This window comes from Lepidochelys olivacea, assembly GCF_965140295.1.
Source record: "Lepidochelys olivacea isolate rLepOli2 genome assembly, chromosome: 1".
Taxonomy (NCBI): domain Eukaryota; kingdom Metazoa; phylum Chordata; order Testudines; family Cheloniidae; genus Lepidochelys; species Lepidochelys olivacea.
Window position 1 is genome coordinate 329,610,903 of NC_140411.1, and position 21,414 is coordinate 329,632,316.

At 42.7% G+C, this 21,414-nt stretch overlaps 1 protein-coding gene across 4 annotated transcripts in view; it reads left to right on the forward strand.

Moving 5' to 3' along the window:
* The first annotated feature begins 1,278 nt into the window (after nt 1–1,278).
* Nucleotides 1,279–21,414, forward strand: part of NAPEPLD (N-acyl phosphatidylethanolamine phospholipase D) — a 34,078-nt gene continuing 13,942 nt past the window's right edge. Inside the window, exons 1-2 of one of the 4 annotated variants that reach the window (XM_084630248.1) lie at nt 1,279–1,396; nt 20,938–21,250. In XM_084630248.1, the coding sequence (XP_084486374.1) occupies nt 1,311–1,396; nt 20,938–21,250 (399 nt within the window). In that variant the 5' untranslated portion in view covers nt 1,279–1,310. Of the gene's footprint in view, nt 1,397–1,730; nt 2,191–2,239; nt 2,548–20,937; nt 21,251–21,414 lie in introns of those variants that run through there. The other 3 variants (XM_084630250.1, XM_084630247.1, XM_084630249.1) reach the window with 3 other exon arrangements.

The window sequence follows — 21,414 nt, forward strand, 5'->3', positions numbered from 1 at the left end:
ACATAACACAAGAACCTGGGGTCCCATAATGAAATTAGTAGTTGGCAGGTTTCAAACAAACATAAGGAAGTACTTCTTCACACAATGCACAGTTAGCTGCTGGAAGTGATTGCCAGGGGATGTTGTGAAGGCAAAAATTATAACTAGTTTCAAGAAAGAATTAGGTTCATGGAGGTAGATCCATCAATGGCTATTAGCCAAAATGGTTAGGGATGCAACCTCATGCACTGGGTGTCCCTAAACCTTCAAATGGCAGAAGCTGGAATCAGGAGTGGTGGCAGCTCCCTAAAAGTGGCCCTTTGCCCCCAGGCCCTGTTCTGCCTCTTCCCCCCAAGATCCCACCCCCTAACCACCATTGCTCACCCCTATAGCCGGTAAAAAGTGATCAATTTTAAATGTGATGGGGCCCTGACTCTCCCTGTTCCAGTGCCCCTGGCTGGGACTGGACAACAGAGAATGGATCACTTGATAATTGCTCTGTTTTGTTCGTTCCCTCTGAAGCATCTGGCACCTGCCATTGTCAGAAGACAAGATATGGAGCTAGATGGACCATTGGTCTGACGCAGTATGGCCATTCTTATGCTGCTATTACACAGATTGACGTTGCATGGTGCATGCAGTATTGGACACAGATACCTAGCTGCATGTTAATATGATGAATAACCAACCCCTTTGTCAGCTCTTACACCTAAGAGATGTTTCTCCATGGAAAATAAAAACTGCAGACATAGATGTCAACTGTCTTTATTTATGGCCTTCAAAAATTGGCCTCTTTATATGTAGTGTACACGGAGTATAGCTCCACCTACAGCAGAGGTTCGCTAAGATAATACTGGGCCGCATGAACTGGGCAGCTGCCAGTGTATACTAGTGTCCCTAGTCACGTCTGAGCCATACACCTCCCGGGTGCTGCCATGCCTTAGGCTGTATCATGCAGGGCCGGATTAATGCAGGGGCTGCAGCCCAGAGTCTCGGGCTAAGGGGGGCCACCGAGGCTGGATGTGGCCCACTGCTTCTTTACATCTGGCCTGTGGCAAGTCTCTGCGCTGTGGGCCGGACACCAGTTCCCGAGCCTTGGCGCCCACCCCCCCGAGCTGGAGCCACGAGCACCGGCTCACCAATGTGCCCCTGCGGCCCCTAGGCGAGGAGCCTTCAGGGAATCTCTGTGCACTGCCCCCGCCCCAAGTGACGGCTCCGCAGCTCCCATTGGCCGCGTACCACAGCCAATGGGAGCTGCGGAGACAGTGCCTGCAGGCATGGGCAGTGTGAACTCTGCAGAGCAGCCGGGCCCCTCTGCCTAGGGGCTAGACATGCTGGCCACCTCAGGGAAAAGAGCAGCGCAGAGCCAGGGATCCTGCCTTAGCCCGGTTGCACCGCTGACCAGGAGCCGCCTGAGGTAAGTGCCTCCACCCCAACCCTGTATCCCAGCCTGGAGCCCCCTCCTGCACCCAAACTCCCTCCCAGACCCCACCCCCCGCACCCTACCCCAGCCCAGAGCCCCTTCCTGCACTCAAACTCCGTCCCAGACCCCACCCCCGCCCACCTGCACCCAACCCCCTGGTCTCATCCCTAGCCCCACCACAGAGCACCCCCCGCAGCTAGAGCTGCATACCCACCCGCATCCCAATCCCCTGCCCCAGCCCTGAGCCCACTCCCCGACTCCAGCCCCCCAGGGGCTCCAGAAAATCTAATCGCCCTGGCCCCACAGGAGAGTTAGAGTTAAGCCGCTATGTGACTTCCGAGGGCGCTGCACCTCTTCCCCGGGGCTTGCGTGCCTGTCACCACCCAGCACCAAAGGGCTTTGCCTAGCTTACTGATTTGCTGCTGGACTGGACCCCCTTCCTGCCACAGGGCCTGGAGCCCAGGCAGGCTGCTTTCATCCTCACAGGGGCACTTCCCTGGGACCACGTTGGGCCACCCTGTGGCTGCGCCTCCTCCCACTCACAGATTCCCAAGGGCTCCTCCATGGAAACTGGGCTTGTCCCAGGCCCGGCACAAGGACTCCTGGTGCAGAGTTCATGGGGCAGGCGGTGGGTGCTTCGGGCGATGTCAGAGCAGCCCTGACACATCACGCAGCCTTCCTCCATCTCACTGAACCGCTGGTCCACTGCCAGCGGCGGGCTGGATGCTTTGGCCTTTACCAAGATGGCCGCGGCGCCAACTACCCTCCGGGGGGCCATCTTGGTAAAGGTAAGTGGTAGCGGAAGCCAGGCTCCTGCATGTTCCCGATGGCGCAGGGAGGCGGCGGTAGCGGGTCCTGCGAGTTCCCTGAGCTGTACGCGGGGGTCGGGTAGGTGATGGCTCCCGGGAGGGGGAGCCGGGCTGCCGTTGCCGCGCAGGCGCCACCATGGTGAGGAGCAGGGCGCTGTGGAGCTGCTGCCTGGAGCTCTTGGCGCTGCCTTCAGTGGCTGGTGGTTTGTCAGGTAGGAGGCAGCCGCCGCCGCGTAACTCCGCCTGCCCGGGAGTCGCGGCGCAGCCGGGGGAGAGGAGCCGCCGCCGCGCCATGGAGGAGGAGGACGACGAGAGCGCCCAGCCGCAGCCCGGGCGGTGAGGAGAGCCCTGCCTGGGGTCTCGCTGTGCTGCGGGCCCCAGCTCAAGTGGGCGCAGCTGCTGGGAGAGGGGGCGTGGGACCGACATAGGGGTGGGGACTCGCCCCGCGGCTCTAGGGCTCCCTTCTGACACAAAGTACCCAGGGCAAACCCTGCGCTTTGAGAAAGGCAGCGAAGTGCATTAGATGGCCCGCCTCCCCTGCCCACCTTTCTGCCTCCCCTGCTCGCTGCAGTGTTTCAGTTCAGGCGCTTGCTCAAGCGGTGGGGGAGAGGTTTTTAAAAACGGTCACCACGAAGCACTGACTGTCCGAGCTTGTGTCTCCCAGCAGCAGAAGTTAGTCCAGTAGGAGAGATTGCCTCCCCCACCTTCTCTAACTTTCCTGAACCACTCTAGCGTGTGCCCTGCAGAGACAGCATCTTGGCAGCTGCACAGAATCTTGGTCGGTCTCTCTTGCTACCCTGAAAGTTAAGAAATCAGGAGCAGAGGGCTTGCGGGAGGAAGGCAGAAGAGCGAGCGTATGGTGGTTTTTAGGTTTTTTGTTGTTGTTGTTGTTGTTTAAAAAACCCGTTCAAAATAATTTATTCGTTCTTGCAGCTTGTGTGGGCGAACCTTGTACCACTGGAGTAGATGACGATGGGTGATCTATAGGATTTGCCGCTGTGTCAATGAGTAAATGAGTTGTTTCCTGCTGATGTCCAAAAAAAAAAGTTAGAGATGTTTAAGACCTACTGAGTCACTTAAATCCGTCTCCTTGCCAGAACACGGTTTACTACAGTGTGTTTTCAAGTGCTTTGTCCGTTCTGATTTTATATATGATTTTGCTGTTAGTTCTGTTTAGTACAGAAAGCCAGCTCCTTAAGAGAAACTGAAATGGATTGCATCTAAAAAAGATACTGCAGATTCTGTGTTAATGAAAAATCTTGATTAGACCACATATTAGTGTGCCATTTTTTAAAAATTGGGACCAAGAGTCCTATCTATGGCTGGTGAATGAAATCCTGGAAGAGCAGGTCCTGTTTTCTCAGTTGCTATAGTTTTATTCTTCTTTTTCATTGACATGGTAATATGCTGCAGAGTCATTCAGGAAAACATGTTACATAATCTCCTAAAAACATTTGTATACCTCACAGTATTGTCATTTTATTTAACATTTTCACTATTAAAAAGAAGCACTGTAAACAGAAACCTTTTTTTCTTTCTTTTGTAGAATTCAGATGTGAAGTAGGAAAAATATCAATAAAGTGTCTTAATATAGTCTGTTTAACCAAATAATCTGGATGATCAGTAACTATCTCAAGTACAGATTTAAGCAAAGTATTTGTCAAATGTGATTAACTATATGCTACTAAACTCTTTTTAAACAATAGCAGGAAATAAGTTTTCATGTGATAACTTAAAATCAATGAAATGTGATTCTAATACATTACTTGTACTCTGCCCCTCAGCAAACAGAAAATCTATTTTTTTTTTAAATGGGCTAGCAGACACAGCAGCACAGCCAAGAAAGTGCTCTCTGTTCATATGTTTTATTTTGTTCTAAACAAGACTGACTAATTTCATATTGGGCTAAGGCAATGACTGGCCTTTAGAGAGTCTTTTCCCTAATAGACTTCTGAGAGCTGTCTTAACTTTTTTGTCTAATAGATCATCAGTTAAGGGTAAAGTTTGGGGATTGATTTATTGAACAGATGAGATGCTCCGTAAAAAGTATTGTACCAGAAATGAGCCACAACTGAAATACCTGATATGCATTTGTACTGAAATTTTCTGAAATCCAAACACCTGATATTAATCTTAGTGCCTGAAGGTGTAAAAGCCTAATTTGACTTTCCCTGGAATATAATCTCTACATTCAGAACCACTGTCAGAGTATGAAAAAGTGGAAGGGAAGGTCAGAGACATAAGAATGTAAGGAGGTGGGATGGAGTAGAACTGCAGAAAGGGAAATAATGGTTAAATCTGCTATGGGCTTTGTCTGATGGATTTCAACCTAGTTTAAATAAAACAAAAGGCATGTACTGCAGATGAATAAGCAACAGCCTTCACAAAATTTTTGATATCCTAATACAACTGTTGGATATTGGTAGCTAGCTAGACTTTCTGGAATTGCCTAGAGAGAAATCTAGTGTTCTAGCACTTCTCCATACATAGTAAGCTAAGTGACTGAGCCTCCCAGAATCACTTTTAGATTCTTGCCCTTTCTGCAACTGGTTAGGAGATTGTTTTGGGATTAATAAACACCAGGTGCTGCAATAACAGTTAGTACCTTCATGCATAACACCTTCTGTAACTGTTTTCTATTTTGTTCTGGTCTTCTATAAAATCATTCTTGGTCTTGCGTTTTCATTATTTTGTTTTTGTTAACAAATGTTAGTGAGAAGCTCTGTAGTATGCTTAGGGTACCACTGAATTCTAGCAGGGTCCCAGTTCTAATCCCCACAGCTCACAGTATGGCCTTGGTAAATCTCTTGGCCCAGATCCACAAAGCTGTTTAGGCTCCTAACTTCCATTAGGAAATAGCTTTGTGGGTCTGGGTGCGTGCGCCTAAGTGTAGTTGCAGGCATTGGGCAAAAAGAAGAATTTCACTAAAAAACATATACTGCATTTGATCTGAATTTTCTTGGAAAAATAAATTACAGGAATAACAAGCGAATATTATTTACTGCTTATTTGTGTTACAGAAGCACATAAAATATGCCAGGTGCTCTACAAATATATAGGAAGGTATAGTCTTGGCTGTGAATAGCATATAATAAAATAAAAAGGACACAGCTACACAATAGAAATGGACTGACACTACAGAGGCTACAGAAAGATTTGGATAAATCAAAAAAATAATAAGGTGAAGGGGTTATCCAGATAGATACAGTATTAGGACATGTGCCATCATTTCCCTGCCTAGAGAATAGGCTGATAGGGTACAGTACATTTAAGAAGTCACATAGTCTACTGTATTAAAGAATAATAGTAAGATGTTGGCATGAACATAAGAATGGCCATACTGGGTCAGACCAAAGGTCCATCCAGCCCAGTATCCTGTCTACTGACAGTGGCCAATGCCAGGTGCCCCAGAGGGAGTGAACCTAACAGGTAATGATCAAGTGATCTCTCTCTCCTGCCATCCATCTCCCCCCTCTGACAAACAGATGCTAGGAACACCATTCCTTACCCATCCTGGCTAACGGCCATTGATAGACCTAACCTCCCATGAATTTATCTAGTTCTCTTTTAAACTCTGTTATAGTCCTAGCCTTCACCACCTCCTCAGGCAAGGAGTTCCACAGGCTGACTGTGCACTGAGTGAAGAACTTCCTTTTATTTGTTTTAAACCTGCTTCCCATTAATTTCATTTGGTGGCCCCTAGTTCTTATATTATAAGAACAAGTAAATAACTTTTCCTTATTCACTTTCTCCACACTACTCATGATTTTATATCCCCCCTTAGTCTCCTCTTTTCCAAGCTGAAAAGTCCTAGCCTCTTTAATCTCTCATCATATGGGACCCGTTCCAAACCCCTAATCATTTTAGTTGCCCTTTTCTGAACCTTTTCTAATGCCAGTATATCTTTTTTGAGATGAGGGGACCACATCTGTACACAGTATTCAAGATGTGCGTGTACTATGGATTTATATAAGGGAAATAAGATATTCTCCATCTTATTCTCTATCCCTTTTTTAATGATTCGTAGCATCCCATTTGCTTTCTTGACTGCCGCCGCACACTGCACGGACGTCTTCAGAGAACTATCCATGATGACTCCAAGATCTTTCTCCTGATTAGTTTTAGCTAATTAACCCCCATCATATTATATGTCTAGTTGGGGTTGTTTTTTCCAGTGTGCATTACTTTACATTTATCCACATTACATTTCATTTGCCATTTTGTTGCCCAATCCAATCACTTAGTTTTGTGAGATTTTTTGAAGTTCTTCACAGTCTCCTTTGTTCTTAACTAACTTGAGCAGTTTAGTATCATCTGCAAACTTTGCCACCTCACTGTTTACCCCTTTCATGTATGAAAGGATTTTTGTTATTAGGGGTAAGTTATTATAGCTGGAGCTCGTAGCACCATCTATACTTAAGGTTACCTGACACTTCCCTGTTTTCAGTTGCTTATGTCCCATGCTCGGGGTCTGAGTGTGTGTACGTGATTCAGCCTAAATGCTACCGCCATTTCCAAGAATGAAATTAGGGAAAAATACATTGTTCGACCATGTGAAATAAATATTTGGTTTCGTTCGCCTTGGTGTTAGCGATGTGCCTTTGTTGTCCTGTGGAAAAAGTGCTACTCCTCCACTCAATGATGTTAACCAAACCATACTGAAGGTCCCACTGGAGTGTATGAAGAACAATCCTGATTTGGAGTGATCGACACAGTGAAAATGGCAGGTTTGATTAGGAAGGGGCAATGGACTGTGGTGTTCCAAGTTCCAGTTGGTATCTTTCTTTTTGGGAGCAGAACTATAGTTGTGCAGCATGTGAAATGACATTTCATGTCTACATTTCTTGGGGTTTTTTTTATCATTGTGACTTGTTTTAAATGTGATGCTCCTGTAAGGGAGAAATGGGAGAGCCTTATCTCTGCATTTACTGGCTTTTCACTGAGTTTCAGAAATTAAACTGTCATGTTCAGGAAGAGTATGAGGAGTACAGAGCACTGTTGAGCATCTGCTAGTGTAACTCTCATGAAAAATTTGTATGTGATTTTTTGAATGGTTACACTGGAGAAAAGACAGCATAGTGAAACTAAAATAAAAGAAATGGATGGATTTCTTCTGGGGAGTAAGGCAAAATTGGTTGTACTTGGATGCAAATGTGATTAAGAGGTTATATGGTAGAAGTATGTAAAGTAGCTAATGTTTTTTATAAAATTAACTGTGACCTATTTGAGTTAGTTGGACAAACCAGAAATTAGGGGACAGGTTTAAATTAAGAGAGAACAAGTCAGAAGAATTTAAGGAGGTATATTATAGAGAGAAGTGAAGAGGTGGAATTGGACTTCAAACTGAAGTGGTGGAGTCCCTAGATCTGAATATTAACGTATATAAGCAAAAATTGAGTGACAACATACATTTAATGAATTGAAGGAATATTAGCTATTCCCAGGCATAAAACTGACTGCTCTTACAAACTCTGATAGGTGGAGGGCTTTTTCTTCCTCTGATTATCTATGGGAGAGGTTTGCATGGTAGTGTGTTTGTCCTCTTTTGTCAAAAAAAGATTTTTTTTAAAGCATAAAAATATAAATTAGAGATGGCAATTGCAGAGTTAGACATAAAAGATCTGAAGTTAAACATAAATGGACTGCTTCTGCTCCTATATTGCTGTATAATGATACCTGTAGACCTAGGTTACAGCACCTTTCCAAGACACTGTTATATAACAATGTTTTCTGTTCACAGTGATAAGAAAAAAAGTTAGAATGTGGCAGAAAGCTGTATACTAACCTGGTTCATTTTATGCTATAGATGGAGCCCTTAATTCCATTTCACCTGGGATAGAACCATTTACTTTCTAATCTCATCTAAATAACCTAAAAAGTTAATCGAGCAACCATTAATACAAACTGAGGTACCTTCAGTTATCTTAGTACCTTCATGGCACCCTGTAAATTCACCACCTTTTGTATTTATTTAGATTTTTAATTAGATAAAGCCTAATTAAGTAAAATCTCTGGGCACCCTAACATCACATTATATATAATAATAATTAAATAAAAATAAAACCATGTGAGATTATTAATCAAATAATACACATAGGCATTTAATATATGTTTATGCACCATTAAAGTTTGACAGTTAAAAGTACCAAAATCTGCAGTCCTGGAAAGATTTATGTTTGTATTTAACTATATTCACCTGAGTAATTCTGTTGACTTCAATGGGACTGCTCATATGCGTAAATCTCTGTAGGCCTGGGGTCAGAGTCAGGAAATTTAAAAATTCAGGGCCAGATCTTACCATTTGATCTGTGTGGACCGACTTTTATGGTCGTATAGAGCACTATTGATTTTATTGGGACTCCATGCTGGTACAAGGGTTCATGTATGCGGATTCAGTTGCAGGTCGATTCCAACAGCAATGATAGCTTAGCTGGTCTATGTTGCTCATGTGTACTGTTTTCTATTTGTATTTTTCTGGTTAAGTGTAAATCATTATTAAAACATATAGTTTTAGTAAAACACATTAATCTACATATTTAGGACTGAGTTTTGGCTTGGCTGTATCAGGGTATAAAGGACTGTACTCCCGTGTGCAAGCTACACAGTGAGCATAAGGAAGCAGACTCAGGGAAGCGAACCAGAACTGCTGCACCCCCTCTTCTATGCGCTGGTGGGCAAGAGGGAATGGAATTGGTATAGCCTTGGCTCCACAACCCTCACCCCCAGCATGCCACCCAGCATAGCTGCACTGGGGGGGAAGTATGCTGTGTTGGATCCTGCTCCTTTTTAAAGCAAGGGGGAGATCAGGAGGCAGATTGAGTCAGAATCACTATTCTGTAAAAGCGGCAAAGAATCCTGTGGCACCTTATAGACTAACAGACGTATTGGAGCATAAGCTTTCGTGGGTGAATGCCCACTTCTTCGGATGCATATAGTGGAAATTTCCAGAGGCAGGTATAAATATGCAAGCAAGAATCAGGCTAGGGATAAGGAGGTTAGTTCAATCAGGGAGGATGGGGCCCTCTTCTAGCAGTTGAGGTGTGAACACCAAGGGAGGAGAAACTGCTTTTGTAGTTGGCTAGCCGTTCACAGTCTTTGTTTAACCCTGAGCTGATGGTGAATCAGCTATTCTGTCCTTTAGAATGGGTAGATCATAGTGACAATCTAGGTCTTCGGCAAAAAAATAGTAAAATACTCCATATGTGCAACGAGTTAATGTTGCTATAAGAACCTTAACTCTGAATTTCCTGACTTTTTGTGGCTTTTAAATGTTACTTTAGCATTCATTAATATTTTGTTTTTATTAAAAACCAAATGGTCAGTGCTTAATAATGTTAGCATTTAAATGGTCCCAATTAGACATTAAAATTAATATACTTTAAGTTCCTAGTACAGTAACTTAATGTTCCCTATACAGTATATAATAACAAAGAAAAGAGAAAATAGCTTCTGGTCAATATGTTTTCTGGTGCACATTTATTTTGATAATAAACGTCAGAAATTCACGTTATTCATATTAATGAAACAGATGTAGATGTAAACAATTTGTAGCCTCTTCCTTTGCATGCCTTAACGATGTACATTCAGTACTTATAAAATTTCCTGAAATCAACTCAGTTACTCCTGTTTTACAGTGTTCATAGTGGAACAACAATTATTTTAAAGTCAAAACACTGTGTTTCCCATCCACATTAGTAGGAAACCAGAATGATATAAAATGTATGCTTCAAAGTATGACAGAAAATTGTGTGGTAGGTTCTTCAGACGTTGTGATACGGACATAAGGGCACTGTACACATTTTCTCACTAGTCACTAAAATATGAAATAGCGTGAGTAAATTATTTTGCAATGTTTTTTTTCTCCCTTTCTGTGCAGTTTTAAAATGGAACAGTCCAACACACTAAAAGAATTCTTTGAAGACCGGTTAGTTCCACAGCTTGAGGCAAAATCATAAGGCTAGGAGTGTTCAGCCAATCTGCTGTTCTGATTGGTTTGAACAGCTTCAAGTGCTTTATAATGAAAGTTTAACTGCATTCATAATCATCTAATCTCAAACTATCCAATAGTTGCCCTAAGCAATTTCAGTGCTAAAGAACAATGAAAGAAAAGAACACTGTGAGTAAAATCTAGCTGCCAATGACTATCCATAGTTAAGACTGCAGGGGGCATTTCTTTCCACACTCTCTAATGTTTGCAAATAAATTCCTTTTCAGTTGAAAATTTTCATGCATAGGCTCAGCCCAAAGGTATGTTTTGTTTTGTTTTGTTTTTTTGTGTTTGTGGAATGCTTGAAGGAAAGCTGCTGAATTATATGTTTCCTGGCACAAAGGTGGTAGAACTCCCTCAGCTCGGATATTTTGGGCCCACTAGGGCAGTGGTAGTGGGGTAGAGAACAAGCAGGCCCCTTACTGGCTATTGTGTGCCATTTCTCTCAGTTTCTATGTAATGCCAAGTGCCCCAGAGGGAAAGAATAGAACAGGTAATCATCAAGTGATCCATCCTCTATCGCCCATTCCCAGCTTCTGGCAAACAGAAGCTAGGGACAACATCCCTGCCCGTCCTGGCTAATAGCCATTGGTGTACCTATCCTCCATGAACAAATCTAGTCCTTTTTTGAATCCTGTTATAGTCAAAAGTTTAAATTGGATTGGTGCATAAGATCTAGAGAACGGGAGCCCTGCTCTCAGATTAAATCTTTTGGGGCCCAACAAATTAATGCTCCGTTCCTTCAGATGTTAGCATGTCCAAAGTGTGTGTGTGGTGGTGAGTTATACCTGTATGCAGTATGGTAGTGGATGGTGGTACTGGGTAGTGGATGGGAGGAGGTTTTTATCTACATGCAAGCGTTAATAAGAGATTCCATGTTCTGTTGCCTGTATTCTCCTGACTGAAGTTAAAAGAAACGCTTTCACACTTGAAACTTTGTAATGTTTAAAATTGCATTTTTAAGGAGAAATACTGATGACAATGTGTATTTGTAATTTTTCACTTCTGTATTTCTAAGGTCCACTTGTAAAAGGTGTGAGGTAAAATCCATTTTAAGATTTTACTGAGCACTTCACTGTTATTTTCCTAAAAGTTAATGGTTAATTCCAATATGAAACTATACCATGTGCATTTTCAGTTGTTTATCAGCTTTGAACTTGGCTTGCAAAATTGATCCAACACCTAATAGCTCAAAGACTAAATGTGAGGCCAAAATACACAGGTTCTCCAAACCATGCCCCTCCTGAGCCACAACCCCTCTTGTCTGGTAAGTCCCTTCCACCACCCCCCTCCTACTGCTTTGGCCTGAAAACCTTGGTATATTGCTGGATGAACTGAGTCCCAAATGAATGCTGGGCCACCACAACATATTTATCAATTAATATTGCCCCTCTCTTCCCTCTGAGGGTATGTCTACACTGGAATAAAAGACCCAAGGCACATCCACAGCTGGCCAGGGGTCAGCTGAATCAGGTTTGCAGGGCTTGGGCTAACGGGGCTGAATACTGCTGTATAGACGTTCAGGCTTCGGCTGAGATCCAGGCTCTGGGACCCTCTCTCCTCGCAGGGTCCCAGAGCTTGGGCTAGAGCCTAAACCCAAATGTCCTACACAGCAGTTTTTCAGCCCTGCAGCCTGAACCTCAGTCAGCTGACCTGGGCCAGCTGTGGGTATTAGCTCTAGAATCCTCTCCTGGCAGAGTGTGAATGGGGCTCCTCCACAGACAGATTTCTCTGCTGGGTTGGTTGGGAACCGACCCCTCTCGAAAACTCCTCTCCAGTATTCCCTGCTCTAGGGATGAGGTTGGCAACTTCTCCAGGGCATTCCTCATCTTAAGATGTCCTGGAGGCCAGGGCTCCCCTGTATAACAGCAGTGGTAGCTTTTTACTCTCTACACCCCCTGCAGTGTCAGAACTAGAGTTCTCTGTATAGACTCAGGAAGACATCACTACATTGATTACACTTGGTGTACAATGAATGTTTTCTTTGCAAGCATAAAGGCTAGGAACTTAATTTTTTAAAACAGAATCTTTACTTCTGCAGAAGCTATTGGCACTTGCCTGAGAGATTTCTGCTCACCTATGTGAGTGGATTTTTCAAACCCTGCTTCTAACATATTTCTTTTCTAAAGAAAGCTTTTCATCAGACATTAGCAAGGATCTAATTATAGGTCACTTTTCCACAAACTGATGATGATTAATTTTTTTTATGATTAAATGCACCTGGCTATTAAAATATTTCTTAATTTGAAAAAGCCCTCCTGCTCTGTTTTAAATGTTCATAACAGTCAAACAGTATTTGCATCCCTTTTGTGCTTTTGAAATATATCACGTTTGCCTACTGGCATGTGGTTTTGGATGTAAGACAACTTATGTGAGTAAAGCATCCAGCATTTGATTAATGTTTTGCATATATAGGGGCAGATTCTTCACTTTTGTTTAAAAGGGTCAAGCATACAAGATTACCTGTGCAAGTCTACAATTGCAGGATGTCTACACAGGATTTTTTTTAAAGTCTGTTTATTGCTTCCCCACACACAGATAGGATTTAACAGAAGGCTGGTTGATTGCAACATCTAGCTCACTTATACATATTGACAGACAATCCAATGGCTTAAAATAATAAAAGGGGTTGTTTGGTGCTAGAAAATTAAAATTGCCCCCAAGGAGAGCTCTAGAGGATGGGAGGAAGTGTTGACTCATCCCTGATTGAGTACTTTGTAATATTCAAGATATAGATACCAAATCTCAGATTTAGAAGCTTTCTTGTTTAGAATACCAAGAACCTCTGTAGACAAACAACCTGCCAGGTTTTATTTTAAGCCAAAAGTTGAAGCATGCTGGATTTTTAAAAAATGTTCCTCTTTACCTTAAGGAAAAAAAATTAGCTTTCGTTTGCTATACCCTAAGCAGTATCAAACTGCTGTACAGAGCAAAATTGCTGCATTTCAGACACACTGCGTTATACCCACTACATATTTCCAAGAGAAACATAAATTAAGAGGCAAGAGAGAGACTTTCAAGGAATACACATTTCAGAGAATACTTGATTAGATTAACTGTTTCTAAATTCATAATTTTCTTTATGTATGTAAAAAGGTTAAGTTCAGTCAGTTCTGGCTGATGAGGTCTGTACTCCCCTCAAATGCTTATGGAATGCTAATGAAAGCCATGTAGGTGCATCAGGTGGAAAACATATTGGCAGATGGATACCTGCAGTGCCTTAAATGCCTTGGCACCCATTTTGTTGTCAGTACAACCATTCCCTCTTCCCTTACACTGATAATTTGTTTCAATATAAAAATTTCAGAGCAGGATCAAATGTGTATTTAAGCAAAAATCAAACTCACCCATTTGAGAGATGAATGTAATAGATAAACTAAAACTTTTAAAAATGCCTCAGACACTTTTGGAGCTCTTTTAATGTAAAATTACTTCATAGATTCCAAAGCCAGATGGGACCCTTACGATAATGTAGTCTTTCCTACTGTACAACACAGACCATAGGACTTCCCTGAATTCACTCCTGTTGGAATTAGAACGTATTATTTTTTTAAAAATCCAGTCTTGACTTAAAAATTTCCAGTGATGGAGAATCCACTACAATCCTTAATAAATTGTTCTAATGGTTAATCCCCTTTAAAAAATTGCTCCTTATTTCTAGTCTGAATTTGTCTAGCTTCAACTTTCACCCATGGCATCTTGTAATACCTTTGTTTGCTAGATTGAAGAGCCCTGTTATCAAATTTCTGTTCCCTTTGTAGGTACTTACAGACTGTGATCAAGTCATCCCTTAGCTTGTAGTAACAATGGTAGTATGTTGACTTTACAGTAGCTTATGTGGACCACAGTCATTATGTATTTGAATAAGAAAATTGAAATGGGTGGTTTATTGAAATGGTAACTGATTAATTTACTGGGATTAAGTACCTAAATTACTAGAATTTGATACTTTACCTTTGCATACCGTCTTTTAGCAATTTTTCAGATGTGGTTTTATGCTGTTTGTTTGCATGCTTTAATTAAAAAATGATATGTAATTAAAATTTCTGACTTGGCATGTAGTCCTCTGTGAGGAATTTTTTAAAAAAATGGTTATCCCTGAGTGCAAACACTAGCATGTATACTGCATAGTTCAGTATCTGGAAAGACATACTGTGTAATTGCATATATCTGCACACAACCCTTAATTCTCCTTTGTGCTCCCTTCGTTCTTCTATATACCACAGTTCTGCATACTTTTCTAGAGTGGCGTGCATAGTTTCAGAATGCACACAATTTGTATTAAATGTTGTTTAATATACGAATTCATTTACTAGACTATGTGATTGTTAATTAGCAAATTTACAAACTGGGTGATCTCTCTAAAACCACAAGAAAATTAATGCAAAGAAACTTAATTTAATCCAACATTATGGTTGAGATTTTACACAGTTAAAAGCCAGTAGCAGTAACCCTGCCCTGCTGTGGACGTATGGAGATATTTCTGCTACCACATGGTGTTGTCTTTAATGCCTTAATAGTCTATGTCTGTGGAAGATGGCAGAGTAATGATTGGTGCGGGAACCATCTGTGTATTTCCAACCCTTATCAGCTATGTTATCTGTTATGTCACAGGTAAGCAATCTCACTAATTTTCAAATGGCTGTTCCTATAGAAGGGAAAGAGGAATCTACCTTTAAAGTCAGAGCTCCACCAATACATAAATTTTTGATGGGTTGTAGTAACATTACATTCCTTTTTTCTGTGTATAAAATCTCAGCTGTAATGGTACTCTAACATAGATTTTTGTATTTAATTGTACAAGGGCAGAGTGAATTCTAGCCACTCGGGTACTTGAAAATCATTTTGTCAAAGGAACAACACCTCTCTTAACTAATTTGACTAAAACCATGCTAAGTACAATGGAGAAATTTTTATTTTAAATTGCTTGTAAGTGAGTGGCCTTATTTAAAACCATCCTTTTGAAACTGATCCTTGAACACACAAAGTTTGGAAATCAGTTAATGTACAAGTATATCTCTAACGGATACCTGAGGTCAAGCTTGATAATTGGGTGAAAAGTTTATGTAGTCCAGAATGTGTGGAGGACTTGTTCCATATCACTAAACAGTACAATTCCCAGCCCATGTGTAGGAATGGTTCTCGACTGTGATAAAAGGTATAGTAGCTCTGGAACTGTAAAGGGAAGTTTGCATGCTGGATACTGGTACCTCTATTGTTACTTCTAGTCAGTACCATCAATCTTAATTCATGAATGCTAAAATTCCCCCCACATTGTTTTGAAGTATCTAATCAAGACATTAACCTATAAGAATGTTTCCAAACATATTGAAGACCAATACAAATGCCATTTCCATCTGGCCATTTAATTTTTTTCTTGTTTGCATATCTCTCTTAACAGTGTTCCACTGATTCTAAACAATGTACAATGCTACTTGTCTGCCTCTGGTCACTTATTGTTTTTAATCATGTAAAGGTCTGAAATCTTTAGTACTTTTCTGTTTTAAATAACTGGACACCAAACCAACATTTGTCTTAACATTGGTTGAGGACTAAAAATGTAATTCAAAATAAGTGTATGACAGAGTTTCTTAAACTAAAACTGTTAAGCCACTCAGGGTATGTCTACACTACGAAATTAGGTTGATTTTAAAGAAGTCGATTTTTAGAAATCTATTTTATACAGTCGATTGTGTATGTCCCCACTAAGCGCATTAAGTCAGCAAAGTGCGTCTTCACTATCGTGGCTAGCATCAACTCACGGAGCAGTGCACTGTGGGAAGCTATCCCACAGTTCCCGCAGTCTCCGCTGCCCATTGGAATTCTGGGTTAAGTTCCCAATGGCTGATGAGGCAAAAATATTGTTGCGGGTGGTTTTGGGTATATATCATCAGTCTCCCCTCCCTCCCTCCATGAAAGCAACTGCAGACAATCATGTTGCTCCTTTTTTCCTGGTTACCCATGCAGACACCATAGCACGGCAAGCATGGAGCCCCTTCAGCTCACTCCTGCTGTTGCGAGCATTGTAAACACCTCGTGCATTATACTGCAGTATGTGCAGAACCTGGCTAAGAGATGGCAGCACAAGGACGATTGTGAGGAGGACATACACAGACATTCCTGAAAGCGTGGGATGTGGCAATTGGGACATCATGGTGGCAGTGGGGTTGGTTGGTACAGTGGAACGCCGATTCTGGGCCTGGCAAACAAGCACAGACTGGTGAGACTGCATAGTGTTGCTGGTATGGGATGATTCCCAGTGGCTGCAAAACTTTGGCATGCATAAGGCCACTTTTCTGGAACTCTGTGAGTTGCTTTCCCCCACCCTGAAACACAGGAATACCAAGATGAGAGCTGCCCTGACGGTTGAGAAGCGAGTGGCTATTTTGGCACCGTATCACCTTGCCAACCAGTACATAAACCGCAAGAGGTACTTCTTAATGGTGCTGCATGCACTGGTGGATCACAAGGGACGTTTCACCGACATCAACGTGGGATGGCCGGGAAAGGTGCATGACACTCGCATCTTTAGGAACTCCAGGCTGTTTGAGCAGCTGCAAGAAGGGACTTACTTCCCAGACCAGAAAATTACTGTTGGGGATGTTGAAATGCCAGTAGTTATCTTTGGAGACCAAGCTTACCCCTTGATCCCATGGCTCATGAAGCCATACACAGGCAGCCTGAACAGTAGTAAGGAGCAGTTCAACTATAGGCTGAGCAAGCGTAGAATGGTGGTGGAATGTGCCTTTGGACGTTTAAAAGTTCACTGGCGCTGTTTGCCGACTAGGGTCGACCTCAGCGCAACCAATATTCCCATTGTTATTACTGCTTTCTGTGTGCTCCATAATATCTCTGAGAATAAGAGGGAGATGTTGATGGTGGGGTGGGAGGTTGACGCAAATCGTCTGGCTGCCAATTTTGAACAGCCAGACACCAGGGCGATTAGAAGAGCGCAGGTAGGTGCGCTGCATATCAGAGAGGCTTTGAAAACCAGTTTCATGACTGCCCAGGCTGCGGTGTGACAGTTGTGTGTGTTTGTCCTTGATGCAAACCTGCCACTTTGTTGATGTTAATTCCCTTAAGCCAACCACCCTCCCCCCTTTGATCACAGCTGGCAAAGGAAATAAAGTCACTATTGTTTTGAAAACATGCATTCTTTCTTAATTAAAAAAAAGGGAGATAACTGATAAGGTAGCCCGGGTGGGGTCAGGGAGGAGGGAAGGGCAAGGGCACATTGCTTATTGTAGCCACACTACAAATCAAAACTGTTTGAATGACAGCCTTCTGTTGCTTGGGCCATCCTCTGGAGTGGAGTGGCTGGGTGCCCGGAGCCTCCTCCCCTCCCTGCGTTCTTGGGCGTCTGGGTGAGGAGGATATGGAACTTGGGGAGGAGGACAGGGGGTTGTACAGTGGATACAGTGGTGGTCTGTGCTGTTGTTGGCTTTCCTGCAGCTCCACCAGATGCCTGAGCATGTCCGTTTGCTCCCCCATTAGCCTCAGCATTGCATCCTGCCTCTTCTCATTGTACTCACTTAATGCTTTCCTGGACTCTGCCACTGAATGCCTCCATGCATTAAACTGTGCCCTATCAGTGTGGGAGGACTGAATGAGCTTGGAAAACATGTCATCGCGAGTGCGTTTTTTTCTCCTTTTAATCTGCGATAACCTCAGGGATGGAGATGATAGGGGGAACATAGAAACGTTTGTACCTGCAACGGGATACAAAGGGAGAGTAAAATTTAAGACGATACATTTCTGAGAACAAAAGGGAGACTCTTTCACAGTGAATCAAGCAATTCACAGCAGACAGCACATGTGCTTTAGGTACAAGGTCATATTTTGCCTTTTATATTGACTGCCTGCCAGCATGGTGACACACACACACGGCTGGGCAACAGAATTTGGTTTCCAGGCAGCCATGGTAAGCCAAAGGGTATGCGGATTTGGCTTCTAACGGCTTCATAGTATGTGGGAATGTTTTCAAACTGCAGCGTCCTCCTTTCCCATAGCAAGCAATGCTGGTTGGGTTTGCCATTTAAAAGGAGGGGCTGTGGTTTTCAGGTGGATGTGCAGCACATACCTCTCCCCACTCCTCCGCATGGCTATTTGGGATGATCCCTTCACCCCTCCCCTACCGCGTGGCTATGGGATGATCCCTTTTAGCCAAGCGCAAACAACCCAGCATGACCGGGGTCCTTTTACTGTTCCCTTACAAAAATTCTCCTATTTCAACCAGGTGAGCATGAATGATATCACTCTTCTGAGGCTAACACAGAAAGATAAAGACCAAATGTTGTTTGAATGTGACCAAAACCCAGGACCATTTGCTGCCATGCTTTGTGCTGCAATGATTCCAGACTACTTGCTACTGGCTTGGTGTGGTAAAGTGTCCTACCATGGAGGACAAAATAAGGCAGCCCTCCCCAGAAACCTTCTGCAAAGGCTTTCAGAGTACCTCCAGGAGAGCTTCATGGAGATGTCCATGGAGGATTCCTGCTCCATCCCCAGACACATTAACAGACTTTTCCAGTAGCTGTACTGGCCGCAAATGCACCCCAAGTCTTCAGGGCAAATCAAACATTAAACACTATTGCTTTTAAACCCTGTACTGTAGTTACAAATGTGCACTCACGAAAGGTGCATTCTCCAGCTTCAGGGTCGGGGATCCTGCCTTTGGAGGGTACTGGCTCCAGGGTGACAAAAAGGTCCTGGCTGCCGGGGAGAACAGATTCACCGCTTGCCTGCTGCGCATTCTCCTCCTTCTCATCCACAAAATCCTCCTCTGTGTTGCGTGAGACTCTCCTCTTGCAGGTGTCCACGGACAATGGTGGGGTAGTGGTAGGGTCCCCCCCTAGAATGCCATGCAGCTATCATAGAAGCGGCATGTATGGGGCTCTGACCCAGAGTGACCATTTGCCTCCTTTGTCTTTGGTAGGCTTGCCTTAGCTCCTTGACGCTCACACGGCACTGCTGTGTGTCCCTGTTGTAACTTCTGTCCATCATGCCCTGTGCGATTTTGTCATATATATTAGCATTTCTTCCTTTTGATCGGAGTTTGGCCTGCACAGATTCTTCTCCCCATACAGCAATCGACCAGTGTCTCTCTTTTGGTCCATGCTGGAGCTCGTTTGCAATTCTGGGGGGACTGCATGGTCACCTGTGCTGCTGAGCTTGCCACGCTGACCAAAAAGGAAATTAAATTCAAAGTTTCCTGGGGCTTTTCCTGTGTACATGGCTAGTGCATCGGAGTTCAAAGTGCTGTCCAGAGCAGTCACTTTGGAGCACTCTGGGATACCTCCTGGAGACCAATACCATCGAATTGTGTCCGCACTACCCCAAATTCGAGCCAGTACGGTCGATTTTAGTGCTACTCCCCTTCCTGGGGAGGAGTACAGAAGTCGATTTTAAGAGCTCTTTAGGTCGACAGAATGGGGTTGCTTGTGTAGATGCATTCATTATAAAATTGACCTCACACAGCTAAATTTGACCTAACTCTGTAATAAGAAGAAAAGGAATACTTGTGGCACCTTAGAGACTAACAAATTTATTTGAGCCTAAGCTTTTGGATCCGATGAAGTGAGCTGTTGCTCACGAAAGCTTATGCTCAAATAAATTTGTTAGTCTCTAAGATGCCACAAGTCCTTCTTTTCTTTTTGCGGATACAGATTACACGGCTGCTACTCTGAAACCTGTAACTCTGTAGTGTACACCAGGGCTCGCTTATTACTTTGCATGGGTTTTCCACCCACCTTGGAATCCTGTTGAGTTTGGATTGTTTTATCTAAATTCCTAAATTGTAGAGGATGCATGTTCAGCCTGACAATAGTGTGAATGCAGCATGGGTTAAGAGCTCTTGGCTCCCATATTCTGATTGCTGCTATGAAATGGACTTAAACTGTAGCTGTAGGGAAATTAATTTGTTTCTCCTGTTGCAAAATAAGGATATTTATTAACCTCACAGTGCTGCTGAAATTAAGCTACTGTTTGTAAAACACTTTGAAGATCTAAAATACTAAATGCTGCAAATAAAACATAAACATTGGACCTATTCTAAACTCCCAAGTCCAGGAACCAGCCTACTTAATGGACACCAGACTTCTGCAGCTCATCCCTGGGATGACAAGTTTCATGGGACTTGGATTGTCCTTCAGACATTTGACTTTATTTTAATTACAGGTATATCAGTTAAGCTTAATTGAATTTTCAGCCTACCTGTATTGTCTAAAATACAGCTATCTTGAGGCATCAAATACCTCTTGTGGTTCGTACATTTTATTCATATTATACAGAGCTGCATTATTTGTTGATGCGTCTTTTAAACGGAAGTATCTTTATTGCCACATAATACTGCAGTTTTTATTACAGAACAAAGGTACGATGTCAGGTCATAAAATATTTCATAGTTCAAGAATCTCAAGGTTGAGTTTGGTACTCTTCCAAAATGATAAATTAAAAAACATCTCCCTCTTTTATACCTCATATGTCATAGGGCTGGGTTCTGAAGTTATGCATATCAGGAAGGAAGATTCTGCCTGAACTACACTACTTGCCAAGACATGTTTTTTAAGCTTTCTATGTAATTGTAACTGTTTTAAAAAGTAAAGTTGTATGGAAAAGTAAGTTTAATTGCAAAATGGAAAGGGCAGCTTTATTTTTGTGGTGGTGTGGAAAGCTTTCAATTTTATGAATGTTAATGTTAGTGAAAGAAAAGATTTATTAATTTAAAAAATATATTTTAGCTCTTCACCAAAAGACATGGATGAGAAGGCAGATGAAGAGCAACCTTTGACTGCATGTAACCAGTACCCTAAGGAGGCAGTAAGGAAACGACAAAATTCAAGTCGAGGTTCCAGAGGCAGTGACTCCTCTAGGACGTCCAGAAAAAGCTTCAGACTGGATTACCGATTAGAGGAAGATGTAACTAAATCAAAGAGAGAGAAAGATGGAAAGTTTGTAAACCCTTGGACAACATGGAAATCTCCATCCTTGCCAAATATTTTGAAATGGGCCCTCGTGGAAAAAAATAACAGCAACATCCCATCTTCAAAGCAGGTAACTATTTGCATGTTTACTATTCCAAGATATAGGCCCTAATCCTGTGGGGCACTGAGAGCTCTCAATTCCTATCTTTAAAATAAGAGGATTTTAAAATAAGAATCCAATGCACTGCTACAGACTAGGGGCCGAATGGCTAGGCAGCAGTTCTGCGGAAAAGG